Source organism: Bombus pascuorum, chromosome 8 (genome assembly GCF_905332965.1).
Source record: "Bombus pascuorum chromosome 8, iyBomPasc1.1, whole genome shotgun sequence".
Lineage (NCBI taxonomy): Eukaryota > Metazoa > Arthropoda > Insecta > Hymenoptera > Apidae > Bombus > Bombus pascuorum.
In genome coordinates, this window is record NC_083495.1 from 11,010,173 (window position 1) to 11,020,872 (window position 10,700).

The window sequence follows — 10,700 nt, forward strand, 5'->3', positions numbered from 1 at the left end:
ATGTAAGTAATCAAGTTAATAATTGAACGAAAACAATACTTTAACATAATCTTATATTAGAAAGTAAAACAGAATGGTGTGCGTGGAAATATTAAATTTATATATTTAATGATTAATTGCTGGACAACGGTATATACTTAGAATTAAGTTAAGAAAATTTATAAATTGTTATAAAATACTACAATGAGTTATAAAAATAAAAAATCTTGTAGAAGAATTTTGAAAACTATAATTATTACAAACTGAAATATTATATAAATTCTTTTCTCTTTGGAATGCGTGAAACGGAAACTAAAAATTTCTTCTCTCTTGGCCCTGTCGCTTACATAAAACAAATTGTTCTCGCGGTTTATCGGTTCGTGATTGCTAACAATTTGCGTTCAATTCCTTTGAATAATTGCGTATCCCGGACCCGCGTGAGCCAACGTGTACTTGATAATTCCTTGTATTCGTAAGTCGTTTCAAGGACACCTTTGTCTTAGTACTACTAGTCGAGGACTACTCGCTGTTCACATCCAGTCGCGGAAGTTATTATCGCGCCGATGGCGCTTGCAGAGTCTAAAGGATTGCGGCCCTGCCTGATTGGTACTTGGGGTTAGAACCTATAATTTGATGTTCTTCGTAACATTGGTCAGTAGTCCCCCCCATAGAAAGTGGCCTCACTAGTTCAATTAGGACAAGTTCTTCATAATCCTGTTCAGTGGGGATCCACTATTCCTGTGTCTTATGTCTGTGTTTATACCTCGTCTATGGTCTTACTACTAGAGAGATATAAAGATAGAGCACATGAGTCATATATTAATGTGTAAGTGGATGCGATAGGAGAATAGAAAAAGACCGCTACATAGAGGTGTCTTCTGTCTTGTCTAATCAGACATGCACACTGATGCTAGTTCGTTAATCGATGTTATACTTACACATTTACTATATCGCTTTTTCAGCTCGCTAACGCACTCTGTCTTTACATCTCTATAGTCACTACTATATTTAATCGGTAATGTTGCACGGAAATGATAAAGATGTTATATGACCAAAACATGAGATATGAAAAAGCATTATCTATCAAGTCTAGATTGGTTTATATGCACCTCGTCTGTACTACTTCTACTCTAACTTGAGAAATCACAAAATCATTGAATAACATACTCTATATAAATATATTCTCGATGACTGTGTACATCACACGTCACACGCTACACTACCTACAGTACAGTACGCTGAGTATGCTGTCGAGGCGACTAGCATGATATAAAGGAATTTGGATCGTGCGAACTTTGAACAAATAGTCATATTGATCATAGTCATACAGTATACACGTGATGAGTTGTGTATTACTTGCAGTAAGATAAAAGTGAGATAATCAATCAACTACTGTGCATATCCGCAGTAGTTTTTGTTCAATTTTAATCATTCTACGTTTTTTACGACAATCTTTGATCATACTTCTGGTTTCTCGAGAAATAGAAAACATTCCAACGAGAGGGACGCGAGTCACTTCTCCACGTGTGTGTGCGTACGTTTACTCTTTTCCCCTGCGTGTTCGAACGCATTCTGACGTGCAGTTGATCCTTGTTCGTCATACAAATCGAAACCACTTATCGGAAACCAAATCGAAAACGTGAACGTCGAGCGAAACGACGCTCGGCTAGCTAAGGTGAGCAAGATCAGGAAACTTAAACTAGATCTAGTCTTTTGACAATGGTCCAAGTCACAATTGATTATTCTTTGTGCTTTGAATTAAATAAATTTTATCGTTTATTTTGAACATTTTATTCGGGAACTCCATGAATGAGACAAAGATTTTTAATTTTTATTTCAATTCTAAACTTCATAATAATTTATTATTTCTGAATTGGCCATTCGTATATTTTAGTACCATTCGTATTGTAAAGACTTTAAGGTTGTTGTAAAAACATATGTACATGTCAAATATGAGTATTTTTTACAATTATTAACGCATCAATGCAAATAATAAATGTAAATAGTGCTTTAAAATACTGTTATAATGTAAATTGTAAAGATTAAAAATATAAAAGCTTAAAATTTTGTAATTGAGCCAAAAATAACAATGCGTCAAATATCGTGCGTTGCATCACTTACTATGTAGTAATTGAACTAAATGCAAGAAATTTTCCGTTATGCAAAGTCACTCATAATTGATGCACATGAACTTATCTTAATCATAAAAAAACAATTTCAGTAGTCGTTAACATATCAATTACAATTTCCATTGAACTTGTTTGATTTCGAAGATGGATCGATCGACGAAAGTGGAACGAAAATTCATTGCTCTCTCCTTCTCTAATCAATATTATTGAATCGGTGATTGCGATATCGAAGGAGACGAAGTAATAGATATATCTTTCCAAGATAAAATCTGTAATATACCCCGAGATTACTAAACGACTTTAAAAGCAGTTTCTTAAAAATAATTTGAATTTCGCCCTATTTGTATTTGGATTCCACTTACTATAGGTGTCTGGTTGTTTATCGAAATATTACTATCGAAATCACGTTACATTAGTGTTAATACGTACAATAAGTTGTGAAAGTATGTATGCACCTTTTGAATTCTGTGTCTTTGATTTATAAAAAGAAAATTAAAGACGTATTTAATTGTCGGAAAATCGTTGCCGTTATATGTTAACAGTATTATTTTGGACTTATTCCCAAGGTGGAAACACGAATATGCAAATCACCTTTGGAACGATGCTGGATATAATTTGTTGTACACATCGAATGTTACGAAACTTTAAGCTATTTTGAAATGATTTATTTTTAGATATTTGTGCTTAAAATTCTAAGCATCTAGTAACTTACAATTAGTTACGTGAAAAATTTTACCAAAAAGTAATTATGAGTATAACCATAAAATATTCGATTATAGAGTAGCAAATTATACAAAATTTCTATGAAAAATTACAAGTGTTACAATCTATTTTGATACTAAGGTACTAATAATAATTAATAAAAAATTGAATACTAATAAAAATTACTGGAGTAATTTCTTTATTACGATATTTCCAGTTTAAGTAGTATCTACATACTACACTTTATGTAGTCTTTAGTAATCAATTGTAAATGTCCTAAATTCGTAATTAAACGCTATGTCGGTTTCTGGGGATCAATATTAAACTTTTCTTTTTTGTTTATATATAGATGCATTTTCTATATTTACTCGTCGCCTAAATCTAAGTGGAAAATAAAACAAAATTAGCTCTGCCTTTAATGCGTTTAGCATTTAGTCAATACTGGCTGAAGGTTTGTTGCTGTTATACACAGCTATTTTTACGCACACATGGCAACTTGCAAATCTGTCCTAATTTTGATGCGGATACTTGTTTACGAGACTGAAATATTTCATTAAAAAGCATTTACGTTATATATCTATAATAAAAATGCGTTCGATTATTTTATTCATTCGAAATTGGCACACCGGTAACATGTCATTATTTCATTAACATTAATTTGGCTGTACTTTTGAAAGGTACCAGTCACCGATGAAGATGAAATTTGATGGATATCATAGGATGAGATAGTAGATCTGAGATATAAATTCTTAGTGTCAAGAAATCGTGCGTGCGAAAAGTATAGGGCCTTATATAATAGATCTTTACTACTATTAGATGCCATGTTCGACAATTAGTATAATAATGTGAAGATAAATGATATATATATATACAGCTGGAGGATAAATATATGTATGTATATATTAAGCTTAAAAATGTTCAATGAGTAAAAAAAATAATCACTTCCTCTTAAAGAGGGGTATTAGTGTTGGTTTGGGCTAGGTAAATCTTGCCAGAAACACTGTCGCCAACCTAATAACACCAAGGGTTTATTATATATATCTAGGCACCTGTATCTTCGGCACCTGTATTTTCGGAACGCATGATTTCCCAATGCCAAAATTTTATATTTCAGGCCTGTTATCTCATCTAGCGATACCCACAAAATTTTGTCCCAGTTCGCCGCCAATGCCATTCGGAATAATATCCATTGATTTCTTTAAAAACTCATTTCCTTGAAATCTTTCCTTTTCGTGTAGTGAAAGTTTATCTTATTTATAGAGACTCTCGATTTTTAAGGATAGTCATGTATTCCAAGCTTTTACATGACTCGAGTCCATTTATATGAAAAAATATACATTTTAAAGGAATTGTATAATTCATAATGATGAAACCTAATACCGGTTGAACCAGTTTAAACAAAACAAATTGACGTCTCTTCCTTTCATTATTTTCTGCGATAGTTCTCATTTAAATGACTTATATGTATCTATTTATGTATATCGTCACGTTGCCTAAATTTTAACGTACATTTTATATGCATTTAAATAGTTAACGTATAATACATACCACATAACATTTTAATTAATTAAAAAGAGATCTTCACTGGACTTTGTTATAATGGTTCTAATCATAAACAAAGGATGATTAATAGGTAAATTTCATTTATAATCTGATGACCCTGATGTGTATGGGTTCAAAATGTATTATTTATCATCGTGACGCTTTCCATTGTCTTTCAGATCAACGTTTTTTTACACGTAGCTTAATTACACAACATATTTACGCAATTACGCATTTAATAAAAAACAACATTAGATGAATTTTTCTAATAATTAGATATGACAAGAAATTTTTCCGTTACTAATTCTGTTATAATAAATTTCATGTTACTACTATATCTGTAAGATAAATAAAAATCATAAGATTTAAATAACAAAAAATAAAGACAGTAAAAAACAAGCCACCAAACTATATAACAGTGAGCAATGAAGTTCATTTTCGTTTATCTGTTAATTAATAGAAAGTGCATCAGTTCTCACTGCGTTCTCTCGATTTTCCCATCCACGACGTGTAAATAATATTACTCACGTATTAAAATATACATATAGACCAATGGTCGTTCAGTTCAAGGTGTCAATAAGTTCCCATAACGACCTTTATGAACAGAATTATTTGCTTGAGCATGGTATCAAATTGAAAGCAATTAAACATGCGAATATGGTGTGACTACGTACAGTTGGTCAATTCATGATTATTATGCCGACTTCTATGAATAATAAAATTGCGTTTGATCTTCCAAGAAAACGTAGCAATAGCTCATGTATATATATAGTATCGAAGGAATATATATATATATATATATATATATATATATATATATATATTAATATATAACTATATGCTGAGTCATCTATATAACCTGAGTCATCACCACAAACCGAATCATCTTAACTTAAAATCTATTCAAGCAAGTATTTGTGATTCATGGATGGTATATATATATAACTATATATATATACCATATATATATATATATGGTATATATATATATATATTCCTTCGATACTATATATATATATATATAGTTAAAGTACATTAAGTCTGTTGAGGGTAACGATCTGCGATGCCCATTGGTTATAGCCAACGTGACTAAATGAAAGTATGAGGAAGAACTCTTCTGCCAACGTGATTTATGGGAGTCTTTGTTTATGGGAAATACCTTTTCTATTAGACAAATATCCGCTTTCTCCGTACTTTGCAAGAGCGTGCGATAAACCTAAGGATTGTTTCAAGGACCATCCATAAATCACAAATATTTGCTTGAATAGATTTTAAGTTAAGATGTTTTGGTTTGTAATGATGACTCAGGTTTATTAAGGGTTGTTGAACAGTACGTGGGCTTTGGCGATCAGACTATGAGGGACGTCACACAGCCATCTCACGTGACATAACATCTGTATTAAAGTTTCTATATCTCAAAAACTAAAATAATAATTTTAGACGTATAAGAGAAAGTAGGGAATTCGAGATCTTATGCAGGATCATACAGCGTCAAAACAGAACTTCTTTTGTATAATTTAGAAAATTGTATAGAACATAAAATACACCATACTTCCATAAAGTACATACGGATCTGGATACATTAATCGATGTAGTCAGAAATTAATGTGTCGATTCGCGATCTCTTTTTAAAACTATAAACAAAGATCAAGTATACTACCCATAATAAACTGTGGAATACCTCATTCGTTGAACTCGTCAAGATAAAAAAAATAGAAGGGAAAGTACTTTAGACTTTAATTGACTCATGATTACGAAAGCTACATATATAATTTTCACAGAAAAGGATGACGATAATGAAATGAATCGCTTAAGAACAAGTAATTGCTTTGACAAAATACATTCAAATACGTTTCAATGTACAGTTTTTATCATAAAAATCAGTGTTTTATAACAAAAACATACTTCAACGGGCGCAGATATTAACAGATATCATACGCGTATGCGTAACATTTAAAAATTTCCCGCGTTGAGTGAGACATATTTTAATTATTTATTTCTATCCATTTTTTTGTAATAAAATAATCAAGTATCTTATCAAAATTGGAAATTGAATGAACTGACAATTTTCTATTTATATTTTTTAATATATTTTCTTTTACGACTTAGTAAATATTTCTTATTGTTATAAATAATAATATCTTCTTTTTTTATCGTAAAGGGATGCCATCAAAATGGGTTTGCATAATCCTTAATCTGATAGTGTATGTGGTTGCGTCCGTAGAAGATGAAAAGACTAGAGCTTTCATAAAATTAACCGAATTCGCTTACGAGGATACTTGTATGAGTACAGCTGAAGCGGAATGGGAATTCATTAATTCACCATCGAATGAAACATTATCAAAATGGGTATGTTTTTCAAATTATAAGCATAGAATATATAATTTAACAAATATGCAAATAATTCGACAAATATACAAAATTATTAATACAGTAATTTTTTTATAGGAAGACGAATTAATTTCTTATGCCTCCTTCAAGAACTTACAAAAAGACGAAGTTAGTAATATTTCAAAAGCTGATATCAGAGATGAATCTTTACAATACAAATATGATGTTGCTGAAAAAATAGGCGATGCTTTATTGAATACTGAAGATTTTAAAAGCGTGAGATTTCATTTTACTTGAGCAAAAACATTTATTTAAATAAACTTAATAGAATCTTACTTGTAGCTTGTTCATTTTTCTGGGACCACGGAGTTGCTGAGATTATCTACAGTTCATAAAGGAATTTTAAATAATCACACAAGAAAAGGTAACAGAAATTTCAATCCATCATAAACAGATGCACAATGATATGGTAATTAATTACATATATATTGAGAACTTTAGATGTGGAACATATACTGCCACGTGGTAATGATGTTAGAAATAAGAGTACTGTTTGGATAGCATGGCATCAAGAACTAGCTCCGTTAGTTAAAAATTTCTCTGCTATTCTACCACTTATTGATAAAGCTGCCAAAGCAAATGGTAAATATTTTCGAAAAACAAATTGTATTTTGTACACTTTAAAGTTGATAATTTTTAATTAAATGTAAAAATTATTCAATTTTAGGTGTCAAAGATGTTAAAGAATATTGGGAACTTTTAAGTGGATATAGCGATGGTTATAATAAAGTTGAATACATATGGAACGGGATTGCCAATCTTCATAAAAAAATATTGAAATTCGTAATAAGTAACTTATCTCAGAAGTATGATATTGCTATGAATGATACAATACCAGCATACTTACTTGGTAAACTATAACTGTTGAATTACACTCTCAAATGAATAATACGAATATATTAAATAAGTTGCATTTATTCCAAAAGGAACCTTGCAAGGAAACGATTGGATTCCTATATCAGTTGATGTAACACCTTATCCAGATTTTATGTATAATATTAAAAAAAATCTTTGGAAGAAGGTAATAGTTACATTTGTTGCCTCAATGATATATGAACTGTACAGAAAGTGTAACTAAATTTCTTTTTAGAAACTTCATGCGAGAACACTGTACATAACTGCTTCTGCTATGAGTACACAAATACTAAGTCAAGCGCCACAAGCAGATTTTTGGAAAAATAGTTATTTCTATGGACAGTGTCCTCCAAAATTAGTTAATTTCTGCAAAGATGCTGTTTTAAGGTACTTTATAAGCAAATGTTTGAAAAATTGTCATTTTTGATTACTTATGTTATTTTAAATCTTTACATTACAGGGTATCTACTTGCTTTGAGCCTACTATAAGTAATTATCTCTCTACTCACAAAATCGTAGGAAAGATTGTGTTCAATCAGTTATCTGTCGAGGATACTCCGATACTTAATACGGCTAATCGATATTCAGGTAAGATATTAACAACAAATGCATATTTGACACATTACAAATGGTATTAATATTTTATTTGCAGCCCTAGAAGAAGGTGTGTCGGAACTCTTCGGTATTTTAGCGGCAAGTCCTGCTTGGTTAAATTACACACATATTATCGATGACTCTAGCAATAATGATGAAAATTTAATTGTATCTCTTATGATTACTGCATTGAATACGCTACCGCGGATTGCTTATTACATATCTGTAGATATGTGGAGAATTAATGCTATTGAAAAAAACTTAACAAATCCTGAAGATTTAATATCATCTTGGTGGCAATATAGGTACTAATTACTTGAAATATTAAGATTATATTCAATATATTTTAAGAGATTTTTTTAATACTAATAAACTTTATTAAAATTTTCATTCTAGGGAAAAATATGAAGGAATCAAATCTAATGGATCTAATTTACCCACATTTTTAAATGATGATCATATCACGAACAATAAACCATATTTGCCGTAAGTAGTAATAACAATGTCGAGACAATAACATATTTACATGATGTATCGATAAAGTATTGCATATTATTTTCTTACAGAAAGCTAGTCGGTACAATGTTGGCATTTCAGTTGTATGAATATTTGATGGAATCCACAGAAATTAGATATGATTGGATCGTAAGAAAACAAATGAATATTAATTTCTTGTGAGTACTACTTATAAACAAAAATTTTACAATTTTATAAGAAAAAAATTAAGAACATTTTTTTAACAGAAAAATGATTCAGCATGGTGCCGATGATTGGATGAAAGTAGTCAATAAATATTTAGAAATAGATGAAATTTCACCGGATTCGTTACTTTCATTTTTCTCGCCGTTGGAAGATTTCATTGACGAACAGTATGAGGATTTCCAATACAAAGCAGTTACAGCCAAAGAGACAGAATTAGATGAACTAGAAAAGAAACTAATTATGGACATAAATGCCACGACTACTAATGCTCCGCCAACGACTATTAGCACCACTACAATTATCACTTCGAAACAAACTATAAAGAAAAAAACAGAAATAATAGATAGAAAGTCTCCAAGTAGACAGGATGATAAAAAGAGCGATATGAATATTGTGGCTAATTCGAGCAAAGATTTAAAGTTTAAATCGCCTATATATGAACAAGTCGGAAAGCCAGAAAATCGTAATCCACTACAATCAGTGACAACTGAGGTTCCATTTGATCAATCACTTGACACCCAAGGCATAGGAGATGACAATAAACCAAAGACGAATACTAGTAAGGCAGCGTGGGCTGTGGGCGCAGTGCTGATAGGAATAATAGTTATTTGTATAATTGCGATCTTCGGGAGACAAAGATGTCGCAAAGTACCAAAAAATAGACGATACGTTTAATGGTATCTCTCTACGCTAAAAATATCTACATATTACGTATATTTATTCTTGCATTTAGTTTGTAATATTTGCCTGTGTAAGTTATTGTTATGGACCGTTTCGTGTAGAAAGACATTTATTAATTCACAATATCTAATATTGTACATTCCTTACTGTTCATTGTAAAAGAAAAGAAAAGAAAAAAAACAGAGGCTACTTTCGGAAATATAGTGTGAATACTAGTCTCTCGATACAGTTGAGCAGTATACATAAGAGAGTGTCGTAAGAAGAAAATTAGAGCTTGATAAACAAAATGAAAAGTATTAACGTGTGGATATATTATATTCAATTATATCTTCTAAATCAGATTTATTTAATTTTCATTGCATTATGTACATATGTATACAAACTTAATATGTATCATTTTTGTAGAGTAATATTAGTCTTAAAAATAAGAAAGGAATGTCATAACATGCATACCAAGTACAATAGTTCCTCTGCCATTATGCCAAACTATAAAAAACAAAATGGTTTTAATAAACGCACAAAGCGGGAAGTATCTCCCTTTTTTGTAAAATTTATAGGACATGTACTTCAATGGTACCTTTATTAGTCTATACTATATCTACCATATTTTTCAAACTAAGGCTTGTACATAATCACTTATACATAATTGTAAGATGAATGAGCAATTATACAAATGTATAACTATCACAACGTCAATGATGTCACAAAACCAATGTCATATATATTTTTCTTACATAATACTACCATATATGATACTTATATAAGTATATGTAATTTGTATACGATGTACTCTCTGTATTGAGAATTTATATTTTTTATAAAAGTATTTATTTTGTACCGTATAAAGGTAATTAATAAAGTATTCTTCTGGTACAAAATTAATATGCATCAATTTTTAAATATTAAAAACATTAATTTATGTTATCCATGCTATTGAGAACCATTGATCATTTTGTCAAATCATAGATATGAATGAAAGGATATACGTGCATTTATAGCATTTGCTTAACTAAACTACATCTACAATTCGTACCAATTTAGGAAAGTCAAACTAACAAACTAATTTTAGTTTTAAATAAAAATTTCTCTTTAATTTATAAATCTAATTGATAAATTGTGAAAAAT

At 30.3% G+C, this 10,700-nt stretch overlaps 1 protein-coding gene across 1 annotated transcript; it reads left to right on the forward strand.

The window, feature by feature from the left end:
* Positions 1-1,197: 1,197 nt before the first annotated feature.
* On the forward strand, positions 1,198-10,457 carry LOC132909763 (angiotensin-converting enzyme-like). Its single transcript, XM_060964804.1, has 13 exons — positions 1,198-1,654; positions 6,514-6,701; positions 6,801-6,959; positions 7,026-7,107; positions 7,185-7,325; positions 7,411-7,593; positions 7,670-7,764; positions 7,834-7,985; positions 8,059-8,186; positions 8,251-8,497; positions 8,589-8,678; positions 8,759-8,866; positions 8,936-10,457. The coding sequence occupies exons 2-13, from the start codon at positions 6,516-6,518 to the stop codon at positions 9,567-9,569; spliced, it is 2,205 nt and encodes a 734-aa protein (XP_060820787.1). The 5' UTR covers positions 1,198-1,654; positions 6,514-6,515; the 3' UTR covers positions 9,570-10,457.
* The last annotated feature ends 243 nt before the right edge of the window (positions 10,458-10,700 follow it).